Source organism: Zosterops lateralis, assembly GCF_965231275.1.
Source record: "Zosterops lateralis genome assembly, chromosome: W".
NCBI lineage: Eukaryota > Metazoa > Chordata > Aves > Passeriformes > Zosteropidae > Zosterops > Zosterops lateralis.
In genome coordinates this window covers 10,905,974-10,925,096 of record NC_139801.1, presented here as the reverse complement: position 1 = coordinate 10,925,096, position 19,123 = coordinate 10,905,974, and the positions used below count along the sequence as shown (strand labels likewise).

Here is a 19,123-nt window from a genome sequence, read left to right as displayed (position 1 = left end):
ACTTTACAGTCATTTGATTGGGTCTTTCCAAAATATTACTCCCATTTTGAAAGGCACACAAGGCCATTCAATATCCACCCCCCAGTACCACACATCTGAGAATGTACTGTCCAGGATCTGCAGACAGTGGGGTCACAAGCCTCTGCAGATGCCTTTACTTACTCCTCTGGTGAAATGTTTTCATGTTTTCACTGAAGGCTGTCAAATCACATGGATAAAGTCCACAGTTAGAGAGTAGAAACTAGAAGTTGAACAAGGGGCATCCCACCTTCAGCAAAAACAGCACAGTGGGTTCAGGGGCTGATGGTTCCCATCACAGCAGCCATGCACAGCATTTTATAGAGGCATTAACCAACAGGGATGAGTTCAGAGCCAGGAGGGGCAGCCTGCACTAGATACTTGATCACAGCAGACTTACTCTTATGATGAATCCAGTTACTTGCAGCAGTTCAAGAGCTGTTTTCATAAAATAACCAGTGGTCATGAGGTTCTGTGCCTTCCATGGATGGCAAATACAGCCATTTGACAGCACAGTCTTTGCTGTTGACATCAAAAATGTCACCTGACCCCCCATACTCCTTCAGGTAGATCACCTGATGTTAGGGCTTTTGAGAAAAAACCAAAAAGTAATATCAACAAACAGTTGGAGAAAACAAGTCTTTCAAACCTTAGCTGATAACCAGCTTCAGAAGAGTGTAATAAATTATTTGTTCCCATTTTATGTGTAAGGGAATACAGGCTTCCCATGTGGCTTAGAAAAGAAACAGGAAAGAGAAAGGTCTTCCTCCAGCAAACAGAACTAGGAAAATAAAGATGTATCGTACCCTCTGACCAAGACCCAGCCCCTGGGTAGGCCAGGCCAAGGGTGCCCCTCCCAGACTCTGGCCCTGCTCTCCCCACATCCCCATCCAGAACCTGAACAAATGGCAGTGCTGGTTACTGAGGAGCCACCCTGCTGGACATCACCTCTCTCTAGAGGTTCATGGCATTCCTGCTCTCAGGGCACTGGTTTTGCCCACCAGCTACAACATTCAGGGCTTCTTCCAGCAGGTCCCTCCCTCCACTCCCAGCACTGTGCCCATAAGATTTAGCAATAGAGAGGTTTCACTTGCCTCAGCTTTCATATTTGCATCACACACATTGAGATTCTCCTGCTTAATCTTGACCCATTTCCAGTGGCAAAGCGGTAACAATGAACACAGAGTGTAATGCTTTGATGCTGCAAAGTCAGCTCTACATGGGGTGTAGGGAGAAGGCTCAGAGCAGAGGCTTCTGTAAAAAGAAACTCCAGTAATTTCAGGAATTTTTAGTTTGTTTGCTAATTGACAAGTTGATTTTAGACTACATGAAAGACTAACTGCTATTCCTTTCAGCCAGTAAACTGTTAATGAAGCTGGAATTTGTCCTGAAGACCATATGGCACGTCACCTCTATCAAGTTATCTAAATTCGAGAAAGTCCACATTTATAAGTGTGTAAATACAGAAGAGGTGTTGGAGTCCAGGGCATCCCTTTGGACACCCTGGACCTGAGGAAGGGAGTTTGAATTCTGGACAGGGGGGTGTGGAGCTGGTCTAGGGGGGTTGGAGACTTTGGCACAGAGTCTAGGAAGACACTGGCTTTGATTTTAGTCTATGGGAGAGGCTTTTAACACTGAGAGAAGAATTACAAACTACAAAGGTGTGAAAACAGTGGTTTAGCATAGCACAGGGTGGAAAATTTTGTAGTTTTGGGGTTCTTAGAATGGAGGTAAATGGGGGACAAAATGGAGGGTTTAGGGCAGCGCCCTAGGTTCTTCTTGTTCCCCCTTGGCATCCATCTTCTGCAGTGATGGTGGCACAAAGCAGTTTAAGGGGACTGGGTCAAAGTAGAAATGACCCTTTTAGTATAGGTAATAGGCATTGGCATGGAATTGTAAATAATAGACACATAGTTATCTTTATAAGAGGGAAGCAATGCCCTATCGGCAGTCAGTCGCCTCATGTCCTAGCCGCTGTTCAGATCTTGGCTGAGCGCAGAGAAAATTGTGAGATAGGAAATAATAAACAACACGAGAAACCTTAAAAAACAAGACCTTGAAAACTCCACTTCTTTCTTGCAATGTGGCTCAGGGCTTCAGAAAGCAAAAGACTCTCAACCATCTGAATCTCAGGTGAGAAACCAAACCCAAGAAGAGGAAAATGAAATGTGATTCTTTTGGAAGCGTAGTTTCTGCTGTAACCCTAAGTTCTAAGCTGCAGCTGTTTATTGAATGGCAATGGTCTCTCATGCCACATAATATTAAGACAAAAAAATTCATCTTAATTTCAAAAAGACAGCAAAAATGAAGGGTGAGATGAAGAATGTGAGTCATCTTTTAAAACTTCCAATCTGATGCCTGGTCTAATGAAAATGCTGGTTTACAATGAGGATGAGTTTTCTTTGGGGAGGAAGTAAGGATAGGGAGAGCAAACAAGGTCACAGCTTTTTTCTTATCAGCATCCCTAAGTACAGGGCACATGCTTGGTGACATGAAGAGGTCTCAGTCATGTCTCTAACTACTTAAACCTCTGCATGGTCCAGCCTACATGCAATGGTTGCAGCTCAAATTTGTCCTATGCTTTGGAGAGCCAAGATTCAAAGTATTCTGATGAACAATCAAAGATAAAAGAGAAAATCCTTCCTCCATGCAGCTGGATGAAGGTATTTTTATGGCTCTGCTGTCCACAGTGGAGCCCTGCTGGTCCCTGCTCAGAGAGGCACAGCAGCACCTGCCTTCCCAAAGTCACGCTCCATCCCTTCAGCCTCCCAGAGCCATGGGCTGGAGACCAGCTGGGGCAGAGGTGGCCACAGATGGCCCCTGGCTCTGGGAAGCTCTGGCACAGTGGAGACTGAACCCATCCTCCCAACAGGAGCAGGGATGGGATTTGAGGCTCCAGTGCCTCTATGCAAGCAAGCGTGCATTGTTATTCCATGGTGTAAGACAAAACTCACAGAGCAGGGAATAATGCAAAGATGTTTGGTTTTTCCTTTCCCAGCACTGTGTCACTGCAGGCCAAATTGAAACCTCCTGGGTTATTACACAAGATAAATTTGACAGGATTGTAAATCATAAAATTGTCCCAAATGGCTGCTGACAGCAGACAATATCAGTTGCATCTGATGTTTCCTTTTCTTTGTTTCTTCTCGCCACAGGAAGAAACATCGCCTCCATAAAACTCTGTAAAGTGAAAAGGAGAAGCAGAAACTTCAAAAAAGACCTGAATGATGAACCAAAACCTGACATTTCATGTTTCCTGGGTTTGACTAAATACAATAATGCTGAAATAACTAGATACATAAAATCTCATTTAAAAAGGCTTAGGAAAAAAACCCAAAGTGTATCCTCTAATATTCTATGTAATTTAAAAATATTATTCAGAATTGACTAGGTAGAAAACACTGTGACTTATGGGAACTAGGGCATCACTTATGTGATATGAGCACTTAGGACATCCCATATACACACAAAGTCAAATATTAATATTGTGGTATATCAACAGAAGCAATCTCTCTCTGTTTTGAGGGCAGATGTAGGTATTTATTTTATTGTCTTTATTGACAGCAACAATCCTTTCATTGCTAATATCCTCAACTCCTGACAAAACATGCCTAAGGGACAGCAGCTCTCTCTGCTTTCTGGAAACTTGGGCTGTGCTTTAACTGCAATTAGGAAACTGCTTTGATTTTCCTTCCAAGTTCACTGCTCCTGACCCTGGTAGAGGTTCTTTAGTCACACAAGGTTGTTCCCCTGAAGATGGAAGAACATCAGTCCCAATGAGTCTTCCTGGGTAGGAAGGGAACCTCACAGGCAGGGGGTGAGGAAACCTCAGCACCCAGTGCCTCGTCCACATACCAGCAGGGAATACACACTCTATAAACAGCTACTGTAGGCACTCATTGCAATTACATATATGAAAGAGTCAAATATTCAAAACTAAAGTTAACCACAGGCCAAAACTATCTGCACTTAAATGTATTAAACAGGGCAGGCCTGTTCTTCAAAGCAATTTTTTTCCAGAAGTGTTTAAGAAAAAAGATGACCCCTCTTTAGCCCAACTAACAATGCAGCACTCATCAGCGGGAATTTTATGACTCTGTGATGGTATTTGTTGGCAGCTGTCAAACATTTGGGTAAAAATATGGAAAGATACACCGGCAGGCACTGAGTAAGAAACATGAGGAGGGGACTCGGGTGATTGTTGCTTCGCATATCTGTCTCTCAGGCCAGCCCAGCGTTCGGCTGGACCACCCTGCTAGCTCCGATACTCCTCAACAGGACCTTTGCGTGGGTCTTGGCTCCGCAGCACCTTTACCTTCGCTGTCACGGCCGTGGTTCGAAAGAGGGGACACTCTGGAGGCTCAGGGAGAAAGGTTTTATTCGGGGATCACAGGGGCAGTCCCTGGTCCCAGGCCTGTGCCTCTGGGGAGTGACCCAGGGCCTGGTCTGCAGGGGGTTTTTGTTCGCCAGCAGTCTCAGGAGTGGGTACAAGTTGTAAAACCAATGAAACAAAGCAAGGTGGCTAATGCCAAATGCAATACACAAACTTCAACAAATCAGGTAAATTGGGGTGGGGTCTTGGGGGATCCACCAACCACTGTCCAACACCTCTCAGAAGGTCTTGGGCCTGGTAGATTGATGGACAGGAGGGGGGAGAATATACATTGTGATGGGGGAAAAGACAATGGGATGACCAAACTCCAGGCAGAGGCTTAGGTTGTCTTGGAAACTCTTATCAACTTCTGATAAGAACATTCCAGGACAGGGGCTCTTATCTAGCTAGGGTTAAAGTCCAAACCACACCAAACTTATAACTAAAAACCTATAAAACAATTCCAGCATCCCCACAGGTGATCAGTGGTGTGTTTATTTCAGTGCATAAAACACGTAAGGAAAATCATTTCCGCATTTCTAAGAAAAGGTTACAAGCAATGAAAAACAAATGGAAAAGAAACCAAGCAATTTTTTTACAGTAATGTTGAACAAGGGAGGTAAAGGCAAAGTTGATAATTCAACAGAAGCCAAGTATTTTGGAACAATCCTGGTTAAGAGGAACACAGGTTAAAACAGACTAATTTTTCCTTTATTAATGAATACTGTTCTGTGAAACAATGTTTAAAATCTGAAATGCTCCTACAGTTTTTTCCTGCAGTGTTGTGCAGACAGATGAGAATAAACAAACTTGCTCTCTACTGAGAGCTGGAAAGTGTGACCCAACCCTGACCTTCCCTCCCATGATCTCCATCTGGGCACAGAAGGAAGCAGAATTAGAGCAGAATTAAAGGCCAACAAAAAGTATGGTTAACAAAGGAGTTCTTGTGTCTGTCCCCTTCCAGACCACTCAGCAGCTCGCATGCACAACTCTCCTTGCAAAGGGGACGAGGACACTCTGGTGGTTGTTAGATGCCCAGGTTACTAAAATTTTCAGCCTGAGAGATTTGCCTCCTGCACACAGATTTAAGTTGGGTTTGGGAACATCTTGCAAAGCAGTGAGGGGCTGGTGGGGAATTAAATTCCAAAGTCATGGCCCTCAATCCACAGCTCCACATGGTCTTTAGGTCCACAGGTACTTTAGATGTAAGAATCCAAGCTCAGATTTATTTTGGAACTCAATCAACAGGCAGCAGGGAAGACAGGAGGTGCTCTTACAAAAGGAAACAGATGCCAGACAGCACAGAATGCTGTGGTCTGAGAGAGAATACAACAAAAGGCCAGCCAAGAGTGCAAGCAGGTACAAACAACTGAGCTTTGACTCACTTAAGCCAACTATAAATTATTTAAAAAATTATATATATATCACTCCCTATTCAGTCTGTGAGAGCTCAAAGTCCAAACTAACCTCTAAACCATGACAAAAAAGTTCTAAAACAATATGCATTTCTCTTCCAGTCCCAAACACATTTTCATCTGAGATTTTTTCACATTGCAGAACGATTTCTCCTAAATGCTTAGGAAACAGAGCTCCAGATAGAAAGGGTTTAATAACCATGTGGATAGCCTGACAGCGTGAAGCTCTGAAAGAGCCACCTGAACCTTTTGCTCCCACTGCAGACCCAGAGAGGCATTACTCATCTCATAAATAAAAAGTTAAAAACTCAAACAACAGCAATAAATACTCCCAAAGATGGGGAAAAAAACAGCAGTCGAGCCAAAGTAATACATATAGTAGGAGACTGTTGGAACCCTGGAGGCTGAAAATTTCAAGCTTTCTGAGCTGAGGGGTGCTGACCCTCAAGCAGACACTGCATTTGACTTGAGGTCTTGGAACAGGCTTCCGAGATTGTGTGATAGCACAGGGGTTGTGAGTGTGTAGTTAAAGTAGTGTTGTGTGATCTCACAAGGTAGAAATTTAGGTTTAGGGTTTTGGTATATAGCAATGTGTGTAGGCCAAGATGGAGGATTCAAGGTGTTGTCTGAATTCTTCTTCACCTTCTTCTTCCGTCTTCTTCACGGATCTGGGTGGCTTTCTCTAATTGGGTGAAAGATATCTGCACTGCGAACATCAAATGGTCATTATTGGGTCAAAACCATAAATAAGTGTCACTTTGGCATTTTCTTATAAGAAAACAACTCTTAAATAGCCTTGGTAAAAGTTAGAAGGTCTCCATTTTGTCACATTTCTTTAACTGGCAAGTTGGAGCTCACACTTTGTGAAACTGTAAATACTGTAAATAGATAAGATATAAAAAACAACCAAGACCAAACTCGATTCTACGTTTCCTGTGTCTTTTATTCTAACCTTGGCCGAAATAAAGCAAGCAGAACTGTAACAGGAGACCACCCCCTCAGGAATGTCAGCCACTTATGGCTCCTGCTGTAGCACCACTCCCAGGTTATCCGGGCTACATCATCTATACAAATTACCTGGTCATTAAAGAACTCTGGAGGACTCCTGTGTGTCACTAATGGTGGAATTCCTGAAAAAAACAAGCCATGTTGTTTCAGTAAGGTTGTGAAAACACATCTCACCACATTTTCCCCAGAGTGGGCAATCAGCAGGTCCAACAGAGCTGGCCATCAAAATATGGAGCCTATAGACCGAGAAAAGAAGTTCACTTAATGACCTGTAAAAGACTGGCAACAAGAACATGTGAACTGGTGACAGGCAGGAAAGCCATCCAAATTTCCTAGCTTGCTCTCAAACTGCAATTACCTTTTCACAGGTGAATGGGTCCTGCAATACTCATGGGACTAAAAACTGCATCAATTAAGCAAAGTATAACTCTGCCCTTTAAGACTTTTTTTTTCTGACCACATTTGCGCACACAGAATCATTATTCACATTTAAACTAAAATACAAAAGAAAAAATACCCGATAAGCTACATAAGGTGTGCAAGTAAAGAACACTTTCACAGAGTATGGGAAGCAAAGTGCCACATGAGAGCTTGACTCCCTCCAGATCTCTGGGTAACCACTGCACACAACCCTCCACATACCACGTAAGGTGCAAGCCAGGAGGAAATGGGACACACATTACTTCTGCAACATGCACGTGCCTTTCACTAGCTTAAAACTGCTTATATATTTCCAAGAATGCACAAGCTGAATTATGAATAGATTTATCAACAATGGGCTATTTTCTCTCTTGATGTAAGGACAGTGCCACTAAAAAAGCCTCAGCTTTATCTGTTCTGATCAGGAGCAGAGGAAGTAACAGAGACATCATCTACAAAACCAAAGGATTAAAAAAACAGTGACTGGCAGAGTCAGTCAGCAGTGTAAAGGTGAGGTAATCACCAGCTGGAGGGCAGATTAAGAAAGAACAACAATTCTGGTAGGCAGAATGAACTTTGCAAAGAAAAGTGCTATGATCTTTTCTGATCAGATCATCCCCAACTCTTTGGTTAGAAAGTTCTCCAGATATTTGTACTGCACTTGTTGCTGTGGTATCGAATTATTTTTTGATGTCCAACCAGCCCATCAGATTAAGACTGTAAGCCTTTAGGGAGAACCCTAATCCATTGTCAGAGTCCAGGGCAACCCTCTGGGCGCCCTGGATGGTCACAGACCTCGGCAGAGAGGCCTGGGACCCGAGAAAAAGAGGGTCTGGGGTCTGTGCAGAGGGGTTTGAGACCCTGGCACAGAGCCCAGGAGGACACAGGCTTTAATTTCAGTCCATGGGAAAAACTTCCAACACAGAGAGGAATTACAAGTCACAAGTGTGTAACAGATAGTAGTGTAGTTTATCACCAGGTGGAAAATTTTGTAGTTTTGAGTTTTTAGAATGTAGGTGCAGGGGAACAAGATGGAGGAATTAGGGTGTTGCCCTGAGTCCTTCTCCTTCTCCCTTGGCATCCATCTTCTGCAGTGACGTGGACACAAGATAGTTTGAGATGATTGGGTCAAAGTAGAAATGACCCTTCTAGTATAGATACCAGGCATTGGTATGAAATGGTAAATAAGAGACATGTAGTTATCTGTATAAAGGCAGAGTGACCTCCCATCACAGGGAGAGTCACATCATGTCTGAGCTGCTGTGAACATCTTGGCTGGACACAGAGAATTGTAAGATAAGAATTAATAAACAACGCGAGAAACCAAGAAAACCAAGACCTTAAGACTCCACTTCATTCTCGCGCCTGGCTCAAAGCCTTCAGAGGAAAAAAGACCCACTTGAACCACTAGCCCGGAATCTCGGGAAAAGAAAACCTAAATCCGAGAATCCATGATTGCCATTATTTCACTACAGGACCAGACTACTGGTTTGAGCTTCTGACTTACTAAAATGCTACTCCTTAGAGAACCCACCCCTCAGAAGCAGAATGGGCAATTGAAAAATAGCATTGCTTATAAGAAAACAACTCACTTTTGTCATGAGAACAGGTAAAGTGATTCTTCCACCCAAGGGGCCTGTAGAGCCACAGCCAGGCTGTCAGCCACATTCTGCTGCACCAGTGCTCATCCCTTCAGCACAACTCCATTATCCCAAGAAGTTACAAGACTGGCTGGATCCTGGCAGGAATTGCTTTCCCTGGACCAGGGTCTTGGACTTTACAGCTTTCTAAAGGGAGAGGAATCACAGAAAAATGGATATCTGCAGATGATGAACTCTCTGATGTTAAAAGGACAAAGAAACTTTACATAATCTGGATTTTCCCAGGTCTTCTTCCCCATTGTTCTTGTCCTATCTCAAAACACAGACCAAGGGAAATGTCATCTCAGATGTCTGGACCCAGAGTACTGGGTTTTGCAGGGATATCATATGGGCCTTTGGGCAAATTGTATATGGAAATGAGTGCTTTTGGCATTTGCTGCTAATTGGGCACCAAAAAAGCAAAGTTTGAATGAATTTTGCAGTGTGTGTCTGCATCACTGGGAGAGGGCAGACAGCTCCCATGGCTCTCCCAGCTGGCACACTATGTAGTCTTAATTTCATCCAAGTCAAATAGCTATAATTGCTTTTTATCCAGATGCTTTTCTGATTTAAGTACTACAACTTCAATATGAGAGAATCGAGGATTTATGAAGAGGCAGCCTGACTGGAAATGGAGATGGGTATTTGCTGTATCCATGTGCATATCTACAGCTGTGGATTCAGAGATGGAAAGGGGTTCTTATGCTATGGTTAAGAAAGACACAGTGACACCAAGTCATTTTATACTACATTACAGAAGAAACCAGTTTGCAGTTTTGGGCAAGTCTGATGTTTGCTTTTCAATCCTAGAGAGTAAATGTTAACTAATGTTATTATAAATACTTTAATCCAGAGGGAGATTAAAAAAAAAAAAAAAAAGAAAAAAAAGAAAAAGAAAAAAAGAAAAAGAAAAAAAACCCAAAGATTAATTTGATTGAAGCATTACACTTAATCCACTGAAGACAACATGTTCAAAAATAATTATTCCACTTTACATAAAACAGATAATGAGTCACTTAAAAAAAGAACAAAAAACCCTCAACACTGTGGCCATATACCAGCTCCTGGCTATTCAAGGCTCAGACACAAAATTGACATCCTGGCTTTAAACCACCTCAGAATGATCAGAAGCCATGTTAAGCTTCTTCCAAACAGAGAATACCAGTGAAGATACCCACTTTAAATGCTGTGTTCTGTTACCCCTGCCTTTAGAGGGGCAACACGTTGGGACGTGGGAGCGGACCTTCACAGAGGACAGCATGCAGCAGCTTGGTGAAACATGGAAGGCTCTTTATTATCTGACTCCAAAGGCTTATATACATTTTGTACAGAGGGCCAAGATTGGCCCAAGGAGGTTACAACCTCCTGACTCCATTGGTCAATATGACCATCAGTCAAGTTCTCTCTCAGAGAACAAGAATGCAAAACATACAGATAATTTCTAAGAATACAATATTGTTTACATAAAGTAGCGTGAGAAGCTGCTGCAAAGACTCAAACACTTGAAGGCAAGAAATTCAGGGACGACATCTCACCCTTTTTACCTTAAAAAAAGAAAAAAGGAAAAAAGAAAATGAACTACAGTTCAATTTCTGTTCCCATGGGAGGACCAGTGGTTCCTCCTCTGTTGACCTTCATTCGGTCATGGTTTCTTGCTTTTCACATTGCAGGGTTAGTGAAATTCTTTGGCACCTGTAAGGTGCTCCATGGCATGCAAAGCCTTTGCCAATTAAATTTGCGGGGTTTCACCCTGCGTTCCCCATTTTTGTTTTTGAAGAACCAGGCCTCTGTGGCATAACAAAAGGTTCTTCAGCAAATGGAACAAACAACATTGCTGACTCCCTTTAAATTGAACAACCCATCTGTGTGCCATGTCGACCACAGAAATTAAATCCGTGACTAAATGAAAAAGTTTCTGGGAAAACTGTGGAAATGCCATGACAGCAGTCCCAATACCAAATGGGCTGCCCATCCTCAGGGGCTTCCAAAACATTGCCCTCAAAATCATCCTTCCAAGGAACACTGGCCTATCTCATCCTCCCAAATCATCTGTAAAGACAGTGGGCCCTTGCACTAAATTTCTGAATATTTTTGGGCCGCAAAAAAAGAAATCCAAAGGATTCTTGCCACTCGCAACAGCTCATGGCTCCAGAGCATTTGGCAGAAAAACACTGCTTGCAAAGCTCCAATCAAATTCCTCCCATAATACTGAGAGTATGAATTTTACAAAAATCTGCACCCATCAAATTTGCAAGCATTGTTGCCTGCATTTATCAATTGAGCAATGAGCTCATACAAAAATGATTGATTGCCATTTTTTGGCTGAAATTGAGCAATAATTAGCTCAAACAAAACAAAAAAAAGTTTTGATTGTTTGTTTGTTTTTTCAAACAATATTTTGCCACCTTGTGGCAGATGGGGCAAAAATGACCCATTCCAGAACGTGCAAGGAATTGGACATTCATCAGCCAGTGATACCTGCAGGATACAAATGAATCACAGAAAACAATCATTCAGATTCACAATTGAGGATTGGCTTTTTGGAGGTGTTATAAAAAACCTTCAGTCCCCAGAGTTCTGTTTCGATGCAGAACACAGGAACATCCCAGGACTGGTTGAAATTTCCAGATGATCCTGGTCCAACAGCTCCCAAACAAGTCACGAAGTGCGATGAATGGATCTTGAAAGACAGTCCATTCTAGCTGCCAAACAGCAAAGGAAAAAATCGCAATGTCCGTTCCAAATTGTTCCAGGACAGTCTCTGATCAGAGCAACAGTCCAGTGAAATCCAGGCAGCTCAATACTTCAGAGCAACTGCCTTCTCACCACCGACTCTTTGTCCTGTGAACAGAAACTCAAACACAAATTAAACAATTCTGGTCCCTTCAGGGACACTGACAGGGAGAGGTGGGTGTGGGATTAAACCTTCCCAACAAACCTCCATCAGCTGTGGGGACTGGGAAGACTCTTCTGTCTGAGCACACTTCCTCTTTGCACCCCACTGCCCTTTTGACAGAGGTTGACCTTTCAGATGGCTTGCCTTGCAAACATCTGCCATGTAATTCGGCCGTCCACACCTTCCACAAAGAAACAAGGGAGTGATTCCTCTTTTTTGCACTCTCTTTCTTTGTTTCTTGCTGGCCTGAGCATTAGTCTTGCTGGCCTGAGCATTAGATGCGGCATCATCCACCTCTGATTCCCGTCTCGTGTGTTTCACAGAGACCGGGGTGAGAGCTTTTCTCACCGCACCCACAGAGCTGGGGAATCCATCCCTGCCCTGCAGGGGGCGCCGTGCTGACCCACGGCCGCCCACAGCATCAGCCTCGGCTGGGACATGATCCGAGACTGAGGGGGATCCGGCACCCCAGGATCCTCTGCAGCGGGGGAACACCCGCTTGTGATTGCTCTGTCCCTTTAAAACTGACAGATCGGCCGCAGCTGCCTCCGCCGCGCTGCTCCTGCCTGGCGCGGGGGGGAATCGCTGCGCTGGGAGGGGCGTGTCCCTCGGCGCCACTTTCGGACCGGCGGCTGCTGCCCGCTCCGCGTGGCCCCGACCCCGCACGGGGGGAGATGGCAGCGCTGCAGGAGGCGTGTCCCGCTTGCCAAGTGCTGCCCCCACAGGTGCAGGGGGAGTGCCCCGATCGGCACTGGGAGGAGCAGGGGGGCTGGGAGGGTGTCCCAGCTCTGCATTCCCAAGCGGAGCCGCGGCTGTGGCTCCTGCGCTGCCCGGCTGCACCGCGCTGCCTGGGGCCGGCCCGCCCCTTTTCACGTGCGGCACCGGCCTGTGCAGGGGGGTTTCTTCTCGCTCCGGGGCCATGCGCGGTGGCCCTGGGCTGGCCCCTTCACTCCTTGGGGCCGCCCCCCCCCGTGGGGGCTGGGCTGGCTGCATTGCCCGCCCCGGGCCAGCCCCGCTGTTTCTCGGGGCCGCTCCGCCGCTGACGGGCTGGGCAGGTCTCCACCCCCGCTCTGGCGGGGCACTTGGCTTGTCGCCAAACTGCACAGAACTGTGTGCCCTGTGTAAGTCCCCGCCGCGGGGGCGCATGGCCGCCCTGCCCGGCGCCCCGGGACAGCGCAATCCCGCGCCGCCCCGCCGCACGTAACATTCCACCGATGCCTCACAGTGCGGACAGTCCACGAAACACACCCCGCCCCCCCGATCCAAGAGCGCTCCCGGCGCCTCCAAGGCCAGGAAAGCACGGGGGGAGGAAGTGGGGGAGGCGATCTTTGGCCTCCGCCGCCGTTTGTTTGGCACGGGGCTTGGGAGCGCTGATCTCTCCGGTCCTGCGGGGCTTTCACAAGCCCCGAGGTTTTCCACACTCCAGCGCCAATACGGCGTGGGTGGGAGAGGGATCTGCTCTACAGAAGACCCCGTGCCTGCCTCAGCTGGTGCATTGAGTGCAGGCAGGCTTCCCGCCAAGCTGCTACCTTTCCGAGGAAGGGGGGTCGGCTGTCCCGCCCGTCTCCGAGGGGCAGGAACAGGAGGAATGACTCCATCGTCTTCCCTGGCACTCAGCCCGATGGGGCTGGAGCTGTCCTCAGAGCTGGAAAGCTGTACTTTAGGCAGCACCTTCTCCAGCCTGCTCCAGGTCGCTATCAATTCCAAAAGCTTCACACTGCGATCTGCAAAGAAAACCTGGAGCAGATAGTCGCCCAAAGACTTCCACTCTGCTGTAGAAAAAACTTCTTCAAGGCTGCAAAAAACCCCATGAGTTCTAGCATAATAGAACAATTTCTGGAGAGCATCTCCAGGAAAGGAGACTTCTTCTCTCCTCAGGACCTCAAGGCAAAGGTCCAACATGAGGGTTTCCTTATCTGAGGAGGGTTTAGAGATCATTATCTCTTACCACAATTGCCTCAGGCAGAGCAGGTACAGTCTCTCACTGGGCACAGAGGTCCACTGACGTGCAGTTCTCTCGCAGTCGGAGGTCACCAGTGTGACCTGTTCTCCCACGTCAGGAGTCTGTTCAGACACGGACAGTGTCCAGATGTGCCGTTCAGACACAAAGGGTCAGCAGATGTGACCCAGCTGCAGTCCAGACATGGAGGGGTCACCAGATGCGACAGGAGACCCTCTTCCCACACGTCCGGGGTCACCACTTGTGACAGGGGACCCTCTTCTCACACGTGCGGGGTCACCAGATGTTACCCCTGCCCTTAGAGGGGCAACACGTTGAGACGTGGGAGTGAACCTTCACAGAGGACAGCATGCAGCAGCTTGGTGAAACATGGAATGCTCTTTATTATCTGACTCCAAAGGCTTATATACATTTTGTACAGAGGGCCAAGATTGGCCCAAGGAGGTTACAACCTCCTGACTCCATTGGTCAATATGACCATCAGTCAAGTTCTCTCTCAGAGAACAAGAATGCAAAACATACAGATAATTTCTAAGAATACAATATTGTTTACATGAAGCAGCGTGAGAAGCTGCTGCAAAGACTCAAACACTTGAAGGCAAGAAATTCAGAGACGACAGTGTCCCTCATCCCCAGCATACAAAGAACAGGATATATTTACATTATTCTAAAGCGATTGCAACTCCTTCAAGTACTTTTCAGTTTAATTAATAAAAGAGACACTGAATATGGATTTCAGGGGATTTAAACTCAAGCACGGTCTAAAACATGGTCTCTTGAGCTGGAAAAGAAATTTAGTAGCATGTGACACTTAAATGACTGACAAATCCTTAAAAGACAGAGCAACATTTTTCTATCCAGTGCTTTGCACAGCAAAGGAAAAGTATTCTTAGGGTGATGAGTCAACTTATCCTCACTGGCCAGTTTCCAGGAGTATACACTGGTGCCGCTATTCCACCTCCAACAACCTTGCACAGCGACATGGAATTGAGACTTCAATTTTTTAAAGAGGAAGAATTGCTTTTGCTTTTTAACCAAAACAATTATGAATCCTAAAGCTTACATGTAGATTTTGATAGTGACCATTACTAGTAAACTGCACAAGGAATAAATATCAGTACTTCCAAAACTGACACCACAGTAATCCAGCTGCTTGATGCATCAAGCAGGGACAAAACACAAATAGCAAACTCCCAACAAAAGTCTATTAAGCTTTACTTGGTTATTATTAATAGGTAACACAATAAGCTGGTTTAAACAGTTTTCCCCAGAGGATGCCCCTGTGACTGTGTTCATCAGCAAAATGACTTGTAACATCATGGGAAGTTCAGAACAAGCACAATGGCATAATCAGAGCTGCAGTTTGTCAGCAGGGCACTGTATTTTGAGCAGGTAAAGATTCCTGTGAATTTGCACAGCTGCACACAAGCAGTTCTCCAAGGAAAAAACATTAAGACTGTTTTTTCATCAGTCCCTAACAATAAAATGAACACATCATACCAAAATAGTTTCTTAAAAGTAGGTCAAAAATACCCATTTAGGATCATTTCTGCATTGGTTTCCTAGCAAATTCATCTACCCACATGGATATACATAATGCGTATCCTGGAGACAGTGAGGCAGAGGAAGAAAACCTTAATGAGGTAGCTTAGACTGGGTAACTGCAGTTAAAAGTTTTATTGAACAAAAGAAGGTAAAATGCGGTAGTTCAGGTTCACTGAGCAAAAGCAGCTCTCACTGAAGCTGCACTTTGTGCTAAATAATCTTATTAACTGAGACTATACAGAGGACACATTATGCAAGTTATCTTAACAGCAAAGGAGAAAAGGTAGATTAAATTTGATCGGATGGAACCATTTGGTCAAATTCAGTGTCTTAAGTTGCAGTTTCTAGCCCTTAACTACCCATATTCAGTACAGCCATACAACAGAATGCACAACTGCACTGAGTTCCCGTTTGTTAATAGTGTGTGCTCCCATGCAAGCGGAAGCCAATTCCTGAAAAAAAACCCAAATTAAAAACCACAAACATGTTTAGGATGTTTTGTTTGAAGCATCATTCAACTGACTTAGGAAAAACACTTGATATATGTTATAAAAAACTCCTGGCCTCTACAAGGTCAGCTCCTGTACAGTGCTAATATTTTAAAATTATTTTATTTCTTCCCTCTGCCTAAGAAACTTCATATGCTCTGAAAGCACCCACAAAGTCAGGTAGGTAAACAGATATGTCAAAAATACTCTGTGTAAAGAGGGAGGAAGCTCAGGTCCCTTGGCAACCTTCAGACAGTTCACATTACAGAATCACAGAATGTGTAGGTTGGAAGAGACCTTCAAGATCATCGAATCCACCCCAGCCTTAACACCTCAACTAGATCATGGCATCGAGTGCCACATCCAGTCTTTTTTTAAACACGTCCAGGGGTGGTGACTCCACCACCTCCCCAGGCAGACTATTCCAGTACTTAATCACTCTTTCAGTGAAAAACTTCTTCCTGATATCCAACCTATATTTCCCTTGATGCAGTCTGAGACTGTGTCCTCTCGTTCTGTCAGTTGCTGCCTTGGAGAACTGATGTGATCTACCTACCCTTGTAATCTGCAGTCAAAACTGAAAGGAAAAAGGATTTCAACATGAAATTTAGTGACATGTTCAATACAAATTTGACTCACTGGGCTCTCAAATGTAAGCTATAAGGTACTTCACACCCAACATACAACATTAATAATGTACCTAGTTCATACATTTTATAGACAATACCCTCTCATTTGTTAAACATTTGGCTCAGGCGAATACATCTTTTATTGTTAACCACTTGAGAGACATTCTAGGCCAAGGAAACAACACAAATAATGCCAAAATTATTTCTTTTTTCCAGTAATTATATGAAATGATGTAGGCTAAGCCTAACAGAAACTACTGAAGAAAAAGAATAGACTCCATGATGCAGTGCAGAAGTGTTACTACATCGTGAGTCAAGGGATGGTTCTAAGGTGCTGAAAGAGGAGACTCTCTAGATGGTGATCCTGTATTGTCCTCCGGAGGGAAAACAGTGAGAGTGCAGGCTCGAATGCCACCAAGAGATTCTGGGAGGTCAAATACTTTATGCCACTCATCTTTTTCTGGATCATACTTCTGAACTATTTCCACCATGCACCGGTTATTCCAAGAATATCCTCCAACAACATAGATTTTATTTTCAAAGACAGCAACCCCAACATCACTTTGCCCACGTAACATGGCAGCAATTGGAGTCCACTGGTCTAGAGCTGGCGAGTAATATTCACAGCTTAGAACATCATCATAATCACTTGTTCCTCTAAAGTGATTTCCACCAATAACATACAGCTTGTCTCCTACAGTACACATGCAATGCAGACCTCTGACTGTTGTCATTGGAGCTTTCTGAGTCCATTTGTCTGTGTCAGGGTCAAAACACATGAGTTCTTTTTGGAAAGTATCATGGGTAATTCCCCCTAAAGAAACAAGACACATGTTAGAGTAGTGCTCACCCTAATAAGCATTAAATAACAAAAAATACATTTTACTGAAAGAATCCCATCTTCCTTAAAACTTCTTCACTCTAGCTTAGATTACTATCACAGAAGTACTCCATTTCAAACAACATTTGTTCCTTTAAATGGGAATATGGACAGAAGGCATGTCTCACACTGCACCTCATTACACAATTGATACTGGCAGATTAAAAGAACAAAAATCTGTTACCTATGCTTCTATTTTGCAAAATTATTTCTTTGCTTACATTCATTCAGTTTGCTAGTTTTGTTTCTCACCATCAAGAATTCATTTCCCTTTCAAATTTTGATGCTATGCCACTGTTTTAAGTATCACATTGTAGAATTTTCATCAGAAAACTTTTTTCATCAACTTCAAGTGAATAGAGAGAGGACAGAGATTTCAAACATTCTTCAGGTAATAGTTACCTATGGTTCCCTCTACATTTACCTTCTCCATAGCTCCCTGCAAAAGCATTTGGAGAAGCTTCAAGACAAAAGGAAAAGAAAAATCTCTGTGATCTACATGAAAAAGACCCACAGCAGACAGCACATGCTTTTGCCACCTGCAGTAAAACAAGGAAAATGGGCAAAACAACTGACAACAGCACAGCAATTAGGAGCTCAATGGACTTGCTCACAGAATAATAAGCACCTGTATCTTACAGTGAATTCTAAAGCAAATTCCTCCTAGTCTACTGGAACAAGGGCCCCTAAATCAAGCTGCTCCAGCACATCTCCCCACCAGTTCTTGTCAGCTAAGCAATCTTGTCCCACCTCCTGCCCTGAATTTCAGCTTAGTTCTTAAGAGGATATCCTTTAAAATTTCAGTAGGAGAATATAGGCCTGTGATCTCTGCAATGATCACTGACAGACAGATTGAATCTTCTTTAAAAATTAAGCTAATAGCCGATTTTCAGACAACCCATTTGGAAAAAAAAAATGTAATGAAACTACAACCTGAGTGACATACAGGACCGAGCATATTCCAAATAAAAAAACAGTGAAAAGTACAGATATCACTTATACAATATGATTAACATGGGAACTTAGCCCTTTCTATTACCTCAATGAAGGCAAATGTTGTTCTTTAAAGCAATAAAATTTCCAGTGCATTCCAAAGTTTATAGGGAGGGTGTGTTTAATTACATTGCTATATTATATCATATCATAATTTATGTTAAAATTATTTAATACTGTTATACACAATTATAATTATATATTATAACAATATTGTATTTAATTATGTTGCTATATAAATTTATATATGTGGCTACACATATATAAAAACTATTCTGATTGGTAAAGTGAGGAACTGCTTTGGAATTCAGAGCTATTCAATTACTAAGCATAATATTATCTACAATAATTTTGTCAGAGCCTGCAGTGTATGTGCTATTTGACTGACTTCATATGAAATTGCATCACTACTGATACCATAGCAATCCTACTGCAACCACAGACTAATTTGTACTGTCTCCTGCTGAAACAGGAAAAGTTAGATAAGTAATTGTTTCATAGAGTTGATATCACAGGCATGATTTACCTGAAATATACATTAAACCCCCATACACGGTTCCAGCATGACCATAGTGGGGTTCATTCATTTTTGCCACGTAGCTCCACTCATTCATTCTGGGGTTGTAACATTCCACAGTGGCTGTTGGAGACAAATGAGAGCATAAAAGTGTTGAAACCAGCATGGCAGTTTGGTGCTGAGCTCAGTGCAGTGGCAGAAACATTCACAGAGGAAGTGCCAGCAAGTAACACTGTTCAGCTGAGGTAGTCTCAAAGGAATTATTGAGCACTATCACAGAAACACAGAACAAATGGGATTGAAACGGGCCTCTGGAAATCATCTAGTCCAACTCCTCTGCTA

The 19,123-nt window shown here is 43.9% G+C and overlaps 1 protein-coding gene across 13 annotated transcripts in view; it reads right to left on the bottom strand.

Annotated features, from left to right (window-relative positions):
* Positions 1–5,031: 5,031 nt before the first annotated feature.
* Positions 5,032–19,123, bottom strand: part of LOC310922014 (kelch-like protein 13) — a 137,343-nt gene continuing 123,251 nt past the window's right edge. For 12 of the 13 annotated variants that reach the window (XM_083882296.1, XM_083882293.1, XM_083882295.1 and 9 more), the window contains 2 exons: positions 18,791–18,904; positions 15,392–17,205 (listed from right to left, as the gene is read on the bottom strand). In XM_083882296.1, coding sequence (XP_083738422.1) covers positions 16,718–17,205; positions 18,791–18,904 — 602 coding nt within the window. In that variant the 3' untranslated portion in view covers positions 15,392–16,717. Of the gene's footprint in view, positions 6,507–6,882; positions 6,936–15,391; positions 17,206–18,790; positions 18,905–19,123 lie in introns of those variants that run through there. The other variant, XM_083882291.1, reaches the window with a different exon arrangement.